The sequence below is a fragment of the Elephantulus edwardii genome, unplaced genomic scaffold (assembly GCF_000299155.1).
Source record: "Elephantulus edwardii isolate Elephantulus edwardi_28Jun2011 unplaced genomic scaffold, EleEdw1.0 scaffold00128, whole genome shotgun sequence".
In the NCBI taxonomy this organism is placed as follows: domain Eukaryota; kingdom Metazoa; phylum Chordata; class Mammalia; order Macroscelidea; family Macroscelididae; genus Elephantulus; species Elephantulus edwardii.
In genome coordinates this window covers 8,270,198-8,289,737 of record NW_006399878.1, presented here as the reverse complement: position 1 = coordinate 8,289,737, position 19,540 = coordinate 8,270,198, and the positions used below count along the sequence as shown (strand labels likewise).

Below are 19,540 nucleotides of genomic sequence, written 5' to 3'. Positions count from 1 at the left end.
GCTTTGAAGGAAATAGCAAAAAATAAAGCCCCAGGAATAGATGGTATACCAACTGAAGTATTTCAGATAACAGATGTTGCCCTGGATGTGCTCACCAAATTGTGCCAAGAAATCTGGAGAACAACCACTTGGCCAACTGACTGGAAGAGATCTATATTTGTTCCCATTTCAAAGAAAGTTGACCCAACTGCTTGTGGAAACTACAGAACAGTGTCAATGATTTCACATGCAAGCAAGGTTCTACTGAAGATTATCCAAAAACGATTAGAACAGCACATCAGCAGAGAATTGTCAGAAGTCTAGGCTGGGTTTAGAAGGGGTCATGGTACTAGGGATATTGTTGCTGATGTTAGATGGATCTTGGCTGAAAGCAGAGAATACCAGAAGTATGCATATCTGTATTTCATTGATTATGCAAAGGTGTTTGACTGTGTGGATCTTATAATATACCAAACATAATTTTGATACTGAAGTCAAACCCAACTTAACAGAAAAAGACAATTTAAAGGCTTATATTTGCTTATAAATATAAACACTATTATTATATTTAGATTATAATTTATTAAGAAAATCATTCATTTAAATATACAATTCATAAATACTGATATACTAGGTATTGGTGGATGGTGGAGCAGGGAAATAAGTGGGTAAAGACGTGTGTGAGAAAGGCAGGGACAACACTGACACTAAAGTTAACTCCACAGTAAGGGATATACCTTTACCTTGCTGGTCTGTTTGATACTTCTCTAAATCGGAACATTAACACAGACTAGGTAGAAGGATTGGCCATCCACTTCTGAAATAGCAGGCCTCTGAAAACCCTATGTACAACAAAACACATTTAGAAAACAGAAAAGGCAAAGGAGGTTGAGTTTTCAAGTATGGACTGGGATAATTGGGATGGGAGTGTCAGAGACGGTGCGATTGGCACAGGACAGAGCGGAGTTTAGGGCTGTTGTACATAGGGTCGCTATGAGTAGCAAGCGACTCGACGGCACATAACAACCACAACAACAGGTATTGGTGAAAAGAGATGGATTGACACAGGTCATTTTGAAGCAATCATATGATCTACTACAATGGAAATGAAAAGGTGAAGAAAAATGAGGTCGCTTTCTTGGTTAAAAGGGTCATTTCTAGATTTATCTTGAAATATAACATTGTGGGTGACAGGATAATAGTCATACGCATACAAAGAAACCCAGCGAATACCACTATTATTTAAATATCTACACCAACAACCAAAGCCAAAGAGGAAGAAATAGATGATTTCTACCAACTTTTGCAGTGAGAAGTCAATCGAACATTCAACCAAGATGAATTGATAATAAGAAGTGACTGGAATACAAACGTTGGGAATAGGGAAGAAGGATTAGCAGTGGGAAAACACAGTCTTGGTGACAGAAATGAGGTTGGGGATAGAATACTCTTCAATTTATTAATTGCAAATACCTTTTATAGGAAACATAAATGCATACTACACACATGGATTGTGCCTGATTGTATGCAAAGGAATCAGATTGATTACCTCTATGGAAAAAAAAGTATCAAAGAAGCTCAGTATCAGTGTGAAAACTAGGCCACGTGCTGATTGTGGAACCGACCTCTAACTACTCATAAGCAAGTCCAAACTAAAGCTGAAGGAATTTAAATCAAATCCACAGGAACCATAATTTGACCTTGAGTCTATCCCACCTAAATTTAAAAATGTTCTCAGGAACAGGTTTCAAGCCTTGAACACTAGTAAATGAAGACCAGATGAGCTGTGGGAGGATAGCAAGAATATTATCCACGAAAAATGCAAAAGGTCATTACAAAGACATAAGAAGAAAGAAAGACCAAGAAGACTGTTAGAAGAGACTCTGAATATTGCACCAGAACATTGAGAAGCCAAAGCAAAGGGAAGGAAATAGGAAGTTAAGGAGCTGAACAGATTTCAAAAGGTTGCTTGAGAAGACAAAGATAAGTATTATAATGAAATGTGCAAAAAGCTGGAGTTAGAAAATTAAAAAAAATGAATTCACTCAGCATTTATTAAGCTGAATAATAAATTCAAGCCTCGAGGTGCAATACTTAAGAATGCTTTGGACAGAATGTTAAATAACCCAGGAAGCACTAAAAGAAGATGGAAAGGGTACATAGAGTCATTGTACCAAAAGGAATTGGTGTACACAAAAAAACTTCATGAAAAAGCATACGAGCAGGAGCCTGTGGGAAGGTGAAGGAAGAAGTTAAAGCTGCTCTGAAAGAATTGGCAAAAAAGAAAAAAATGGCCAAAAAGAGCACCCAGGAGTTGGTGACATTCCAATTGACATTCCAACAAACAGATGCTGCCCTGGATGTGCTCAGCAATTTGTGCCAAAAATTCTGGGGGTTTTTTGTTCCCATTCCAGGAAAGGTGATCTGACAGAGTGTGGAAACTATTGAACAGTAACATTGATATCACATGCAAGCAAAATTCTGCTGAAGATTATCCAAAAATGACTGGAACAGCACATCAACAGAGAACTGCCTCAAGTGTAGGCTAGATTTAGAAGGGGCCTTGGCACGAAGGATATTAGAGCTAATATCAAATGGATCTTAGCTAAAAGCAGAGAGTATCAGAGGAATGTCTACCTGTGTTTCATTAACTATTCAAAAGCATTTGACTGTGTGGATCACAATAAACTGTGACTGACTCTGAGAAGAATTGGAATCCCAGAACACTTGATTGTGCTTATGCAAAACTTATGCTTGGACCAAGAGGCAGTCAGAACAAAGCAAGGAAACACTGCATGATTCAATATTGGGAAAGGTGTGCATCAATGATGTGTCCTAGCTCCATATCTTTTAATCCATATGCAGAACAGATTATCCGAGAGGTTGGGCTCTATGAGAAGAAGTGTGGCATCAGGATTGGAAGTAGATTCATCAACAATCTGCATTATGCAGAAGACACAACCTTGCTTGCTGAAACTGAGGAGAACCTGAAGTGCTTGCTGCAGTGGATCAAGGACTGCATCCTTCAATATGGGTTGAAGCTCAACATCTAAAAAACAAAGAGTCTTACCCCTGGGCCTATTGGCAGCATCAAGATGGATGATGAAGAGATTGAGATTGTTGACAGTTTCAGTTTGCTTGGCTCTACAATCAACAATACCAGCAGCCAGGAAGTTAAAAGATGAATTATATTGGGAATGTCGGCTATCAGAGACCTCTCCAAGGTACTAAGGAGCAACAATGTCTATCTGGAGACTGAAGTGCACCTGATATAGGCCATGGTCTTTGCAGTTACTTGCTATGCATCAGAAAGCTGGACAATAACTAGGGAAGACAGAAGATGAATTGATGCCTTTGTGTTTTGGCACTGGAGAAGATTATTGAATATACCATGGACTGCTGGGAGAACAAGCAAATTTGTCCTGGAGAGGGTAAAGCCAGGCTGCTCCTTGGAGGCAAGGATTCTGAAGTTCCATCTGATATACTTTGTAACTGGCTGTGATCAATTAGTTGTGGCCTCCACTGCACTCGGACCAGCCAATCCATCTGACATACTTTGTACATGTTGCAAAGCAGGATCAGTCCTTGGAGAGGGACATCATGATTGGGAGGGTGGAGGGACAGTGCAGGAGAGGAAGATCCGCTGAGATAGATTGATTCTGTCACTGAGCTAATGGGGATAGGAGTGTCAAAGACAATAGGATTGGCAAGGGATAAAGCAGGGTTTAGGGCTGTTGTACATAGAGGGTCGCTATGAGTCACAGCGATTCGATGGCACATAAAAACAACAACCTTGCTTTGGTAATATGATGATTGAGTTGAACACAATTAAAGGACAGTAAGTGACCTCCCTTTCTTCTTGGATGAGCAAGTAGGTGATTAAGGATTGGTGTCAGAATCCTTAAACATCTCCAAATGAGCAATGTTTAGCTACTGCTTGTGTTTGAAATATTGTGTGTTTTGGTTGTGGCCCAGAGCTTTGAAGTGCCATGTGACCATCTCCTTTCTTCTGAGAAGCTCTCACCATTCAAGAATAACAGACTTGTTAAAATAATAGATAGGGTGAGTGTATTATTGTCTCCACTTGGTAGTCTTTGTATAGATACAATGTTGGGATTTTTTGTTTGTTACTGTTTTCATATTGGGTGGTATTTTTCTTTTTGAACAGTTTTTTAGCAGATTCTTATAACTGTGTCACTAATGAAAGGAAATCCTATACAAAAAAAGATTCATTTTTGTACCAAAGCTGTATCACACCTTCTTTTGGGCCCTCTGCTGGAAAAGTAGAATCAAGTCTCAAATAATGCCTTCTTAATTGTATCCTCTAGTATTATAGATGTAGGACCATATTGTATCATACCTCTGTAAATGTGAAATATCTTGTACGTGCTTTATGATGTGTAAGAGTGAGAGTGCTACATCACAGCTGATTTCTAAATGATGATATTGTATTCCAGTTAATGGAGAAGCTAAAAAAAAAATGGATTGAAAAACAATGTACACAAACTTTGTAAATAAACCAGTACAAAATTTTTTTAAAAACCTCACCCAACTTTTAATAAAAACAATGGTTCCAGGTACTATTACCATAGTAATAGAACTTTGCTATTTTTTTTTTTTAATGAAGTGTGCTGGATTGGATGTCTCTGTTATTTTTTTCCAATGATTCCAGACCTGGAAAAGCTGGCATATATATGCAATTTCCTCCTTTAAGATTAACTACCTCTCAAAACGTTCCAGAGGGTCAGCTATGGGTCAGTTCTGACTCTATGGAACATAATAACAGCATATATACATTCGAATTTTGGAAACTAGCTGTGCTATCATCTTTGGAAAAATTATCCCAGTTGTATCATCTTGAGTTGGTATTGTACAGAAATTAACCATATTAGAAATAACCATATTAAAAATTAGCCATACCAGTCTAGAAATGTTAAACTTTTTTTTTAATTTGTACAGGGTAAAACATAAAAATATGTAAGGTCTTTTGTACTTGGATTAGATTACAGAAACCAATGAAGTATTCTCTAAATAATGGGGAAAATAATTCCAAGGAGGGTTTATATTACTATTTAAATACAAATCTCCTCAGAGTAGTAAGTGATGCTTAATCAACCTCCCCACCCTCCCAAACCCCCACTAAGCCAAATGATAGCTACCAAATTCTACTATTTTCAAGCATTTTACCAGGACAAATTTTGCATTTTTAATATATCTAGTTGATAACAACTGAAGGTGGGAATTCTAAATTCTAAGTCTACAAATCATTTTTCTTTAAGATTTTTTTCCTTACTGTTTTATTTACAAAGCTTATATACATTGTTTTTCACTCCAGATCTTTCCCATTTGATTCACAGACTCCTCAAATTGTGAGACCCTATGACTAACCCCTGGTCCCACTCATCCTCAGTGTTTTGCTCCCATCTTCAACCACCTTGGATCTTCATGTTTGTTGTTGTTGTTTATTGCCATAGAGTTGAGGATGACTCATAGGGACCCTATGAACAAAAGACCTGAAGCCTACTATAATTATCATTGTTTCTTCAAGTTCATAGAGTTTTCGGAGGCATGCAGTTTAGGAAGTGGATGCCACTCCTGCTTCCAAATCTGTCTTAAACTGGGAGCTCCATCAAACACTGTCCACCACGGGCAGCCGTTACGACATTTGACCCCCAATGGCACAATGTCCAGCATCACAGCAAACCAAGATTACTGTATCAATTCATTTTATCCAGGGTCTTTCTCTCCTGTTCCATTCCTCCACCCTTTCAAGCATGATGTCCTTCTCCAAGGACTGGTCTCTTCTGGCCACGTGTCCAAAGTATGTGAAGGAGCTTCAAAATCCTAGCTTCCAAGGAGAAACTTAGTTTCCTTCTCTCCAAGACAGACCTATTTGTTTTCTTGGCAGTCCAAGGTATGTTCAAAACTCTTCTCCAGCACCACAATTTGAAGGAATCAACTCTTCTTCTTTCATCTTCAGTCACTGTCCAGCTCTCTGAAACTTAACAAGTAATTGCAAAAACCAAGGCCTGGATGAGGTGCACCTTAGTGTCTAGACTGACATCATTGCTTTTTGGCACCCTGAAGAGGTACCTAACAGCAAATTTTCCCAATGCTTTTGGTCTTTCGATATCTTCACTGCTTGTGTTAAGAGTATTGATTGTGGAGCCGAGCAAGCTGTGACTGTTAACAACCTCTTCTCCCTCTATCATGATGCTGCTACTGGCCCTGTGGTAAGAATCTTTATCTTTTTAATGTTGAGCTACACTATATATTGAAGACTATAGCCTTTGATCTTCTGCAGCAAGTGCTTTAAGTCTTCTTCAGTTTCAGCAAGCAGAGTTGTTTTATCTGCATAATGTAGGTTGTTGATGAGTCTTTTTCCAATCCTGATGTCACATTCCTCAAGAAATTCCACAAGGCAAAGTATTATTAATGTAATGTGCAAGGAGTTGGGGTCAGAAGGTCAAAAGGACCAAACTTGCTTGGCATTTCTTAAGCTAAAGGAAATGTACAAATACAAGCTATGAGTTCAATGCTTAAGGATGCTATAGGCAGAATATGGAATGATTTAGGAAGCATTAAAAGAAGATGGAAGGAGTATACAAAGTATTTTACCAAAAAGAAGTGGCTGACACAGAAGTATTTCAAGAAACAACATAAGGTAATGCAGCAATGGTGATGAAGGAGGAAGTTCAGCAGGCTCTTAAGGACTTCGAAAAAAAATAAAGCCCCAGGAGTTGATTAAATATCAATTGACATATTTCAACAAACAGATGCTGCCCTGCATGTGTTCACAAAGTTGTGCCAAGGAATATGTAGAGCAGCTACCTGGTCAACTGGCTGGAAGAGATACATATTTATTCCAATTCCAAAAAAGGTGACCCAATAGATTGTGGAAATTAAAGAACAATATCACTAGTAACAGACACTAGCAAAATCCTGCTGAAGATTATCCAGAAATGACTGCAAGAGTACCTTGATGGAGAACTATCAGAAATACAAGCCAAATTTAGAAAAGGGTGTAACATTAGAGACATTATTGCCAATGCCAGATAGAATTTGGCAGGAAGCAAAATGTTCCAGAGGAACATCTATCTGTGTTTCATTGACTATGCAAAGGCATTTGATTGTATGGATCACAACTAATTTTGGCTAACTTTGAGAAAAATGGGAAGCTCAGAACACTTAATTGTGCTTATGCAAAACTTATATTTAGATCGGGAAACAGTCCTCAGAACAGAGGAGGAAAGCATTTCCTGGTTCAAAATCAGGAAAAGAGTGTGCCAGGGATGTATCTTGTCTCCATACTATTTTAGTCAATTAACTGATGCAGAAAAGATAATTTGAGAATCTGGACTTTATGAGAAGTAATGTGTATCAGGATTGGAGGAAGACTGCTTTTGGCAGGATTGTAATTTTCACAATATTGAGTCTTCCTATCCATGAACAGGGCACATTTCCCCATTTCTTTACATCTTTTATTGTGTCTCACAGAAATGTTTTGTAGTTTTCTCTGTACACGCATTTTGTTTCATTATTTAGGTTCACTCTCCATTATCTCGATTTGTGGTTAGCTATTGTATATGGTATAGCTTTCTGAGTTCTCTTTGTTACTATAGAGGAATCCCACTGATTTTTGGATATTGATATCATAATCTGCCACTCTACTAAATTGTTCTACTACCTCTAATAGTTTTTTTTGTTGTTGAGTCCTTGAGACTTTATGTGTATATTATCATATCATCTGCATGTAGTGATAGTTTAACCATCTCGTTGCCTGTCTGGATGCCTGTTATTTCCTTCTTTTGTCCTATTGCCCTAGCAAAGACTTCCAGTACAACATTGAATGGAAGTGGTGACTTTGGGCATCCTTGTCTGGTCCCTCTTCACAAGGAAGTTGCTTTTAGTCTTTCTCCATTGAGAATGATATTGGCTCTTAGTTTTGCTTATATACTTTTCACTATAATGAGAAAATTATCTTCTATTCCAATTTTGATGAATGTCTTTATCAGGAAGGGGTGTTGGATTTTGTCAAATTTCTTTTCTGCATCAATTGCTAAGATCATATGGTTCTTGTTATTGCTTTGTTAATATGGTGAACTATTTTAATTATTTTTCTTATGTTGAATCAACCTTGCATACCTTTTATGAATTCCATTTGGTCATGATGAATTATTATTTTTTTATGTGCTTTTGGAGTATATTGGCTAGGATTTTGTAAAGGATTTTTGCATCTATATTCGTGAGGGATATTTGTCTATAGTTTTCTTTCTTAGTAATACCTTTGTCTGATTTGGTATTAGGGTTATGCTTGCTTTATAGAATGTCTCTGGGAATATTCCTTCTTTTTTAATTTTAAAAAATAATTTAGGTAGAATTTGTGATAGATACTCTCTGAATGTTTGGTAGAATTCAGCTGCCAAGTATCTGGTCCAGGACTTTTTTATGGGTAAGTCTTTTCATGACCTGTTCAATTTCTTCTTTTGTTATGGGTCTGCTCAAGTTTTCGGTGGCTGTTTGTGTCAATCTGCGTAGGGCACAAGTTTCAAGGAATTGGTCCATTTCCTCTAGATTTTTAAATTTATCTGAGTATAGCTTTTCATAGTATTCTGATAGTATTGATTTAATTCCATCTGGTTATGTTGTGATGTCACCTCTGTTATTTCTTAATCGAACGATCTGTGTCTTTTCTTTTGTTAAATTTGCCAGTGAAAAAACAGATCCTGATTTTTTGATGGTTTTGGGTTTTTTTGCTTTCTATCTCTTTTTTATTTCAGCTCTTGTCCTTATAATTTTTTTCTTCTTCTAGAGGCTGTAGGATTAGATTGCTGTTCTTTTTCTACTTGACAAAACTGTTGATTTAGATCATTGTTATTTTTCTTTCTTTTTTTTAAAATTTGTATGCCAATTATTATGAGCTCCCTCTTGAGGACTCCCTTAGCTGCATCCCAGAGTTTTAGTTACATTGTATTTCCATTTGTCTCAAGGAATATTGTTATTTCACTTGTATTTCTTTTATATCCAATTGTGGTCTAACAGAGAGTTATTTAATTTCCACATGGGTGGTTTTGCAAGCTTTAATCTCAAGTGGTTAACATCTAGTTTTATTGCATTGTAGTCTGAGAAGATACTTTGTATAATTTCAATGTTTTTTTTTTCTTTTAATTTGTTAAGGCTTACTTTGTGCCATAATATATGATCAATTCTGGAGAATACACCATGTGCACTTGAGAAGACAGTGAATTGAGTTTTAGTTGTGTGAGGTACCCTGACTACATCCACAAGGTCAAGTTGGCTGATTGTATAGTTTAGATTTTCTGCATCTTTGCTGAGTTCCTTTTGCATTGACCTATCTTTTGGTGATAGTGGTGTCTATTGTGTTGCTATTTCTTCCTTCAATTCTGTTAACTGTTGTTTTATGTATTTGGCATGTCTATCATTTGGTGTATAAATACTGACCAAGAATATCACTTTTTAATTATTGTGCCTTTAATCAGTACCTAATGTCCTTCCTTATTTTTTATGGTGATTTTCATTCTGAAGTCTATTTTACCAGAAATTAGCATAGCTACTTCTGCATTTTTGTAGTTCTCATTTACTTTGTATATTCTTCTCCAGCCTTTGATTTTGAGTCTGTCTTTCTCTTCTTTTTTAGATGCGTCTCTTGTAGTCAACGTTGTAATGGACTTTGATTTTTTATCCATTCTGCTACTCTTTTTCTCCTACTTGGTGCATTTAGTCCATTCATAGTAAGTGTATTTATTGTCAGGCCAGGATTTCCTTTTGCCCTTTTGCCATGCTTCTTATTTTGTTGTTGTTGTTGTTGTTACTGTAGTACATACACTTTCCTTTGGCATCTCCATGTGAAGGAATTCACTTAAAATTTCTTGCAGTTTTTATCTTGTTTTCTCCTCTTATTCTGCAAAGGATCTAATTTCTCCTTCATATTTGATGGAGAGATTTGCTGCATCTAGAATCCTTGGCTGGCAATTGTTTTTGTTTTTAGGTTGGTTTTTTTTGTTTGTTTGTTTGTTTTTTAACTTTCTGTATATGCCATCCCATTATCTTCTCTCCTGATGGTTTCTGCTGAGAAATCAGAACTTAATCTAATTGTTTCCCCTCTGAAGGTGACTCTTTGTTTCTCAGGTGCTATTTTAGTATTCTATCCTTGTCTTTTAATTTAGAGAATTTTAGTATGATATGTCTTGATGTTTTTCTTTTTGGGTCTAGCCTATTTGATATTCACTGTGCTTTTTGAATGTGGATTTCCCCATTCTTCAAAATACCTGGAATGTTTTCTTCTTGTACTTCGTCCACAATTTTTTCAGTGACTTCACTGTGAATGCCCATGTTCTGGAATTCTAATCATATGTATGTTGTTCTTTTTGGTGTCATACCATATGATTCTAATGTTTTCTTCATTTTCTTTCAGTCTCATTTCTGAATTTTCTTCTAGTATATTTCCTGTGAGGCTCTTGTCTTCCAGCCCTCTGATTCTCTGTTCCATCACTTCCATTCTACTTTTCTGTCCTACCAGCATGTTGCATACTTGTGTCTTTTTGGCTTAATATTCTGTATTGCATTTTCATGCTTTTATGTTATTTTCAATACTTTGTTGGCTATTCCCTCTCTCTTTTGTAATGTTGTTTTGTTTTTTTCTAAGTTCTAGTACCTCTTTCTCTCTAATATCAATTCTTTCTTCCATCTTTTGCATTTCCCCCATAGCTGTTCAAGATGCTCCTCATCAATATATTTCTTCTGTAATGTTGTCTCTAAGATATTTGCTCTCTTAATGGCTTCCATTGGTTCACCCATCATTTACATCTTCTTCTGTAGCTGTTCAAATAACTCCATATCAACATATTTCTTTTTGTTTTCTCTGTCCAGAGTATTCATTGTGTCTGCAGTTTTAGGAGAAGGGTTATGATGACTGAGGCAGATTGCTGCTTTCGTGACATTATGTGAGTCTTTTCTTAGTAGATTTTAAGTTGTTATAACTATATAATGACCCAGAATATGGCAATGTTTTGCAAAGCACCTATTTATTTGTGCTTCCTTCTTAGCCAGCAGGCCACAGGGTTGAGAGCATGACAGCAGTATTTCCCCAAAAGTACCTGAATGACAAAAGAGGCAGCCTGTCCCCTTCCAGAAATGGCGTCTCACCCAGGCTCAACCTGGCCCAGCCCCTTCTGTTTGAGCTTAAGAGGTCCCATGTGATGTGGCTAGACAGTTATATTTCACCCAAAGTACCTGTGATATTGGTGCTCCTAGTACTGGAAAGCATGGGAAGCAGCTGGGCAGTCTCTAGGCAGTGGGTCAGTGGGATCTCCATGTGGCAGTGGCAGTGGTCTAGTGCTCTGGGTGGGATTGCTCTCCAAAACTGCAGCACTTCAACCTGGCAGGCAGTGCTCCTATTCTGGTCAGTGTGTGAGTGTGCCTGGACTCAGCCACAGTCTTTAACAGATGCAGGGGAAGTGGTGGCTGGAAGGCATTCCTGGGTCAGTGATCCCACCTCCGCCTTGATGTCTTGCAGCAGAGCAAAGCCAATGTCCCCCAATGTGCCAGTCTCGTGAGAGGTCCCTTTAATCATTTTTATAATATATCTTTACATTAATACATAAAAGAAACAACATTATCTAATAAACTTAAAGCAATAAGAAGCAGAATCATTTTTACAATATATCTTAATATTACTATATGGAAGAAACAGAAACAGCAATATTTATAACACTAAATCAACAAAACTCTTAACACATAAACTTTTAAAGAGTTCCTAGTTCAACTTTATTCTCCTCCCTTAACTTATTTCATTCACATGCATATGGCCTCTGGGCTCTATCCTTTACCTAAGGACAAAAGGAATTTACCTTTCCTTTCTATTTTAGTGGCAGCATAAATAGTCATTTTAACTGTACTTTACAATCCCATAACTTCTCCCTCTTACAAAATCCTATGCTGCCATGAGACTGGAGCCATTACAAAGAATCTCATTCCTGACACCATATTCCTGACCATGTTCAGGGAGCCATATTTGGCCTCCATCAACTCCATAAAGGGGAACTGCCCTATCAACAACACAAAACCAATTCTCATTAGGTCAAACATGTCCCCCACACTTCTGCACTTCGCCCTACTCAACACCCCCAAAACAATCTTACTACTTCACTGATTCCAAACTTCTTTGCAAAAGCTGACAGACTACACAGAATCATAATAGGATATCAAGAGGTTATAATTCAGATCAGTATTAGAATATCAACTGACATGAAGAGATCAAGATTTGTTTCCATTCCAAAGAAAGGTGACCTGACAGAATGTGGAAATTATTGAACAATATCATTAATATCACATGCAAGCATGATTCTGCTGAAAATTATCAAAAAATGACTGGAGCAACATGTCAGCAGAGAACTGTCAGATGTGCAGCCTGGGTTTAGAAGAGGGCGTGGTACAGGGATATTATAGCTGTTAGATGGATCTTGGCAGAGAGCAGAGAATAGCAGAGGAATGTTTATCTGTGCTTCACTGACTATGCAAAGCTGTTGACTGTGTGGATCACAAGCTACGGCTGACTTTGAGAAGAATACAAATCCCAGAACATTTGATTGTGCTTACGTGAAACCTATACTTGGAGCAAAAGGCAGTCATCAGAACAGAGCAAGGAGACACTGCATAGTACAAAATTTGGAAAGGGGATGCTGGGCTGTACAGGAGGAATATGGCATAAGGATTGGTGGAAGATTCACCAACAAACTGCATTCTGCAGATGACACAATCCTGCTTCCTGAGTAGGACCTGAAGCTCTTACTGTAGAAGGTCAAGGACTGTAGTCTTCAGTTTGGATTGAAGCTCAACATCAAGGAAAAAAAATTCTAGCCACTGGATGGTGAAGAGATTGATATAGTTAACAGTTTTAATTGGTACCAGCAGCCAGGAAATCAAGAGACGAATTGCATTGGGAAAGTCAGCCATCAGGGACCTCTCCAAAGTACTGAAGATAGTCTTTGCAATTGCGTGCTATGCATTGGAGAGCTGGACAGTGACTAGGGATGATAGAGAATTGATGCCTTTGAGCTGTGGTGTTGGAGAAGAGTGTTGAATATATCATGAACTGCCAGGAAAACAAATGGGTTCGTCCTGGATAGGGTGAATCCGGGATGCTCTTGGGAATCAAGAATTCTGAAGCTTTGTCTGGCATAATTTGGACATGTTGCAAGGAGGAGTCCTTGAAGAGGGACATCATGTTTGGGAGAGTGGAAGGACAGCTTAAGAGAGGAAGACCCTTGATGAGATGGATCAGTTCAGTGATTGGGCTAGTGGGAGTAAGTGTGTCAGAGACAATTAGCTTGGCACAGGATAGAGCAGGGTTTAAGGGCTCTTGTACGTAGGGTCTCTATGAGTCGCAAGCAACTCGACGGCACATAATAATAACAATAACAGTAACAGTAGAATATACATAGATTACTGTGATACACTACATGAATCAATTGTGACTAACCTTTAGAAGAATGAGAATCTAAGAACATTTAATTGTGCTCCTGGAAACCTATACTTAGATCAAGAAGCAGTCCTCAGAACAGAGCAAGGAAGCACTACTTGGTTCAAATGAAGAAAAGAAGGTGTCAGGGATTCATCTTTCTCCATACCTTTTCACATAACTTAAAAATATAATAGTGAATAACAATCAGTGTTTTACATCTTAACAGATCATAGATTATACTTATGAAGGTCCATGACTTAATCAATGATAAAAATGATAATGATAAATGATAAAAAGCTTGGTTCTTTTTCCTTGATTGTAGATATTGGTGGTTTGTTTTGGGGTTTGTTTTTTTTTTTTGTTTGTCTGTTTGCTTGTTTGTATTTTATGTCTACTTTTTCTTCCCTACCAAGATAATTTTGATCCTGAATATTTTCTTCATGATGATTCTATTTGGAATTAGGTTGTACTGTGAACTTTAAAAAGGTAGCAAGCCTCCTTAGAGATAGTAGAAACTGTAGTCAAGAGCTGATAAAGATTCCAATATCTTTTTTTACATGGAAATGGCACAGAGATTCCTATGCCCTGGCATAGTTTAATTGCAGTGGGAATAGTAGTCAGATGCTAAGCAATCAAAGGTGTCAAGCATGAAGCAGTATAAATACGCAGTTATCAACCATTCTTTCTCACACTATTACTGGCAAGAAAATTAGATATAACTTTAATTTTTACTTTGTGTGTACTAATTGATGTTATTTTCCTACCTCACAAAAACAATAGGAAAACAGCATAAAGTAGTGTTAATTAAAGGAAAGTAATATTTTATTCCTTACTTCTAACTTTATAGACTCTTTGACTTTATTCTCCTTATAAACTCAAACTATGTCTGACAGTTGAATTAAAAGTTAAGAAAATCTTACAGACACTTTCTTTAGCTCATGAAAATATTTTTTAAACCTTATTAGAGACATGTGCTTTTGTATAACACCTATTTTTTGATCTAAATATATCCTGTTTTGTTCTCACTTTGAATTCATACCACAATGCTTATTTCCTTTTTCTTTACAATCTCTTGTCTTTGTAAAAGATAGTCTCCAGCATGAAAATTTTTGCCTTTGTTAAATTTGATAACCTTAACATTTCCTTTATTCTGATATATCATATTACATCATACCATTCATCTACTTTGCATTGACCAAATTTAGGTTTGGTATATTTTAAGTCCCACCACTCATTTATGGTGGCTTGTGTGTTGCTTTGTTGCTAGAAGCTACGCCACTTGCTTTTCAAATACCAAGAGTCAGCCAGGACTGACTGGTTTGGCAGAGCTTTGAGACTAAGATAAAGAAGCAATCACTTGTGAAATACCAGATCTTCAAAATCTCTACAGATAACAGAAGAACATTGTTGATATCATGCCAGAAGATAAGCCTCTCAGTTTGGAAAGCATTTAAAATGGGACCGGGGAAAAGAAGCCTCTTCAAAGTACTTCTTGTTAAGTGCCATCAAGTCAAGTGAAATTCATAGTGACCTTATAAACAGTAAATTACCCTGTTTTATCATATACTATCCTCATCATCTCTGACACATTAGAGCCCATTTTTGCAGTCCAGCTACTGTGTCCATCCATCTCATTGAGAATCTTCCTCTCTTTTGCTCACCATCCTCCTTTCCAAGCCTTTGACAGTAGACTTGTCCAATACATTACTGATATCCTGACTGCTGATAGCAAAGGTGTTCATTATGGATCCCACAGGGATGAAATAGTTGATAATATCAATCTACTCTTCATCTATTATGAAGAGTTGCTTATCAGTCCAGGTGAGTCTACCATAAGGACATGTGAAGATAAGTTTTCATGCAATGAAGGATCTTCATTTGTTGATGTGAAAAGACTCAAAATGAGATGGAATAACTTTAAACAGAAATATTTGGAATTTGAAATGTACAAAGTATGAATGTAGGAAAGTTGGAATTTATTAAAAATAAAATGTAGGGAGTTCTGGTGGCCTAGTGGCAGGAAGCTACACTGCAATCCCAGAGGTACGTGGTTCAAATCCACCAGATGCTCTGCTGAAGAAGGAGGGGCAATCTCCTCCTGTACCAGTCAGATTCGATCTGATGGTACACACATAAAAAAATAATTAAATTAAATTAAAAAATAAAACAATACATAAAGACCAACATCCTAGGCATTAATAGAAGCTCTGGTGGCCTCATGCTAAAAAGCTGTGCTGCAATCCCAAAGGTGGTTGTTATGGGATGGGCAATCACCTCCTGTGCAATTTACAGAAGGAAAACCTGTTGAAGGGTCAACTATGGGTCAATTCTTACTTGATGGCACACAACTACAATAAGGCATTAGTAAGTTTATATAGACTGTTGTTGTTAAATGCTGTTGAGTCAAGCACAACTTAGTTATCCTATCAACAACAGACTTACACCTTGTCCTATCCTATTCCATCCTTATCTTCTCTGACATTATAATATATGCAGCAACAGTGAAAGAAAAAGATGAAGACACTGAGGATTTCTGTGGTGACTTCAGCAATGGGGTCTAGCATGTCAGAGATGAAGAGGATGGTACAGGATAGCACAGGATTCATGCCAACTATTTAAAGGGTCACTATGAGTCATATTCAGTGGCACCTCATTATAACAATCAGCTCATGCAGTGTGAAACTGGTTGATTACACAATCAAGATGCATTAATATTATTTGGCAACTACAATGCAACAAGTTGGGAACAAAGAAGGATTGATAGTTAAAAAGAAAACACCACATGGCCTTGATTATAGAAATGAGGATGGAGATCAAATGATAGAAGTTTGTAGACTGAATGAGTTCTTTACAAAAACATAAGTAACAACTACACACTTGGACTTCCTCTTATGGACTATATAGGAATTAGATCCACTATATTTGTGGAGACATTGGACTTTATCTGTGGAAACATTGGAGAAGCTCAATATCAATAGTGAAAACCAGGCTAGTCGCTGCTGGTGGAACAGACAATCCACTGGTTATATGAAAGATCAAAATGAAATTGAAGAAAATTAAGACAAGTCTGTTAGAACCAAAATAAGGCTGAATGTATTCCACCTGTATTTGAAAAACCATCTTAAGAATAGATTTGAGACATTGAACACTAATTACAGAAGAAAAGATGAATTGTGGGGTGACATCAAGGATATCATCAATGAAGAAGGCAAAAGGTAATTACAAAACAGGAAATGAAAAGAACCAAAATAATTATCAGGACTAAAGGAAGGCTCCTTAACAACTTGTACTATGAAGATGTCACAACTTTGTTTGCAAAAAGTAATGAAGATTTGAAGCACTTAATGTAGAAAATCAAAGACCAAAGCTTTCCATATGGGTTATATCTCAATATCAAGAAGGAAAAAAAAATCCTTACCACTAGACCAGTAGACAACATCAAAAAATATGGAGAAAACAATGAAATTATCAATGAATTACATGTTACATGATATGGTATCAAGGGTTCATTGTTCAAAATGGCTTCTCTAGCCATTAATTAGCTTGTTATTTTGTGATAGAGCATTTATTGTACTAAGGAGATAGAATTAGGGTGGGATAAAGCCCCACCTTACTATAAGCCTATATAAGTATGTTAGCACTCTTTTGGGACTCTCGCTTTACTGGGACATAGCTGCTAGTCTACAGGGTTCTGGCCCATCTCTCATCAGTCTCTGCAACATCAGCATGCATCATCCACAGCCCTGTGAGTCATTTCTCTGATAGTTTTGAGCTTCTATGAGGAAACCATAGAACCCAAGGGGCATAGAGGAGTGAGGGAATTGAACAGAGCAGCATCAGGTAATACCAGAAAACACTGAGTGGTACAACAGACCAAACATTTGGGACATTGTCGATTTTTACCTTTTAGTAACTAATCTATAACTTATCTTAGCAGAACTAAGGGCTGTAGATTCATGTGTATTCAAAATGAAAGCCCTTGGTACAAGCAGTCAGCCAAGAAATCAGAGAATGTGACATATTATGAAAATCTGTTGTCAAGGACCTCTCTAAAGTTCTAAAAAGTAAGGTTACCAACTTAAAGATTAAGGTAAACCATGACTTCCTATACATCTAAAAGCTGTACAATGAATAAGGATGATAGGAGGTAGATGTATTTGTATTGTGGTTTTGATAAAGATTATTGAATGTGCCAGAGAATATTAATAAACAAATTAACTTGAAGGAAATATAATCAGAGTGGTCCTTTGGGGCAAGAATTGGGAGAAAACTTAGAAGAAATATTCCAATAGGTTTATTCAGTTCTACTGAGTGGGACCTGACTCATAGCTCTCCCTCCAGTGGATTTTCAGAGGTGTCAATCGCAGGAAGAGATTGTCCAGCTGTCTCCCATGAGTAATTGGTGACTTCGAACATCGTACTTTTGGGTTGGCAGTATAATTCCTTACCACTAAGCCACCAGAGCTCCCTATAGAAAGTAAATAGCAAATCTGTATATAACTGATCAAAACCTTGTCTAATCCTTCATCATCCTTACAGTCTATAATGTATCCAAGTCCATTATTGTGGCCAATCTGCTTCCCTGAGTGTGTTCTTTTTTGCTGCCACTTAATTTTCAAAGTATGGTGTCCTCTTCTAGGGGCTGATCCTGAAATAACATGCTTATTATGTGAGATGTTGTCTCACCTTCTTTCCTCTTAGGAGCACCATGGTTGGACTTGTTTCAACACAGATTTATTTGACCTTTTGACAGTCTATGGTGTAGTCAATACTTTTGCCAGCACCACAGTTTAAAGGCATATTCAGAGATTTTTTCATTTTTTCTTATTTTTTGTCCATTCACACACATGCGAAGTAACTGAAAATACCATGGCTTGTACCAGAGACATCTTAGTCTTTAAACTGACATCTTTTCAATTTTAGACTTCACTAATGTAAAACTTTTTTTTTTTTTTTTTTATTTCATGGCTGCTGCTTCCATGGGTGTTGATTGTGGATCTAAGTAAAATTAAACCCTTCACTACTTCAGTCTTTTCTCTGTTTATGCTAACTGTTGGTCTAGCTGTGAGGATTTTTGTTTTCTTGATGTTGAAGTATAATTCATATTGAAAGCCGTCATCTTTGATTTTCTTCAGCACGTTATTGAAGCTCTCACTTTAAGCACCAATTTTGTGTCAGTGGACTAGTGGATTACACAGTGGTTCTCTGTATCATTTCTTAAAATTACATGTGACTTGAAATTGTTTTAAAATACAAATCTATAATTGTCCAACATACAGACTTTGGAATTTCAGCCTTTGTGTTTACTTAGTAGAAGTTGTGATGGCCAAGGGGGTAAGAGTTGTACTGTCAACCTAAAGGCAGACTGTTCAAATCTACCACCTGCTCTGTGGGGAAAAGATGGGCAATCACCTTTCAAGGATAACTTGCATCTAAAATCCAGCTGAAGGATGAGCTAAGAGTCAATTCCACCTTAATCACACATAAAAACAGCAATTACGTATAATGATTTATTCATTGCAACTACCTTTTATAAGAAACACAAATACAGACTATATTCATGGATTTCAACTGATGATATGCACAGGAATACATCTGTGTAAAGAATCGCTGGAAAATCTCCAGATCAATTGAGAAAACCAGGCCAGGTGCTGGTTGTCTAATAGATCAACAATTACTAATATGCAAGTTCTAAATAAAGCTAATGAAGGTTAAGTCAAATCCACAAGAACCAAAATTTGACCTTGAGTGTATCCCATCTGAATTTAAAAACCATCTCTGGAGAACAGGTGTGAGGACTTAAACACTAATGAGCAAAGACCAGAAGAGCTGTGGAAGGACATCAAGAACATCAACCAGGAAGAATGCAAAAAGGTTATTCCAAAGATAGAGGAAGAAAAAAAGACCAAGATGGATGTCAGAGGGACTGAATGTTGTACTAAAATACTGAGACACCAAAGCAAAGGAAAAAAATCAAGAAGCTAAGGAGCTGAACAGAAGATTTTAAAGGGCAGCTCAGGAAGACAAAGCAAAATATTATAAGAAAATGTGTCAAGAGCTGGAATCAGAAAATCAAAA

The 19,540-nt window shown here is 37.1% G+C and overlaps 2 protein-coding genes across 2 annotated transcripts in view; both read right to left on the bottom strand.

Annotated features, from left to right (window-relative positions):
- LOC102862048 (protein LSM14 homolog A-like) overlaps positions 1 to 10,687 on the bottom strand; it is a 15,278-nt gene extending 4,591 nt beyond the window's left edge. Inside the window, exon 1 of the mRNA XM_006893563.1 lies at positions 10,655 to 10,687. Within this exon, the coding sequence (XP_006893625.1) occupies positions 10,655 to 10,687 (33 nt within the window). The remainder of the gene's footprint in view (positions 1 to 10,654) is intronic.
- The window catches only part of SGCZ (sarcoglycan, zeta), a 755,475-nt gene that overhangs the window by 57,975 nt on the left and 677,960 nt on the right, over positions 1 to 19,540 (bottom strand). The gene's annotated exons all lie outside the window — the stretch shown is intronic.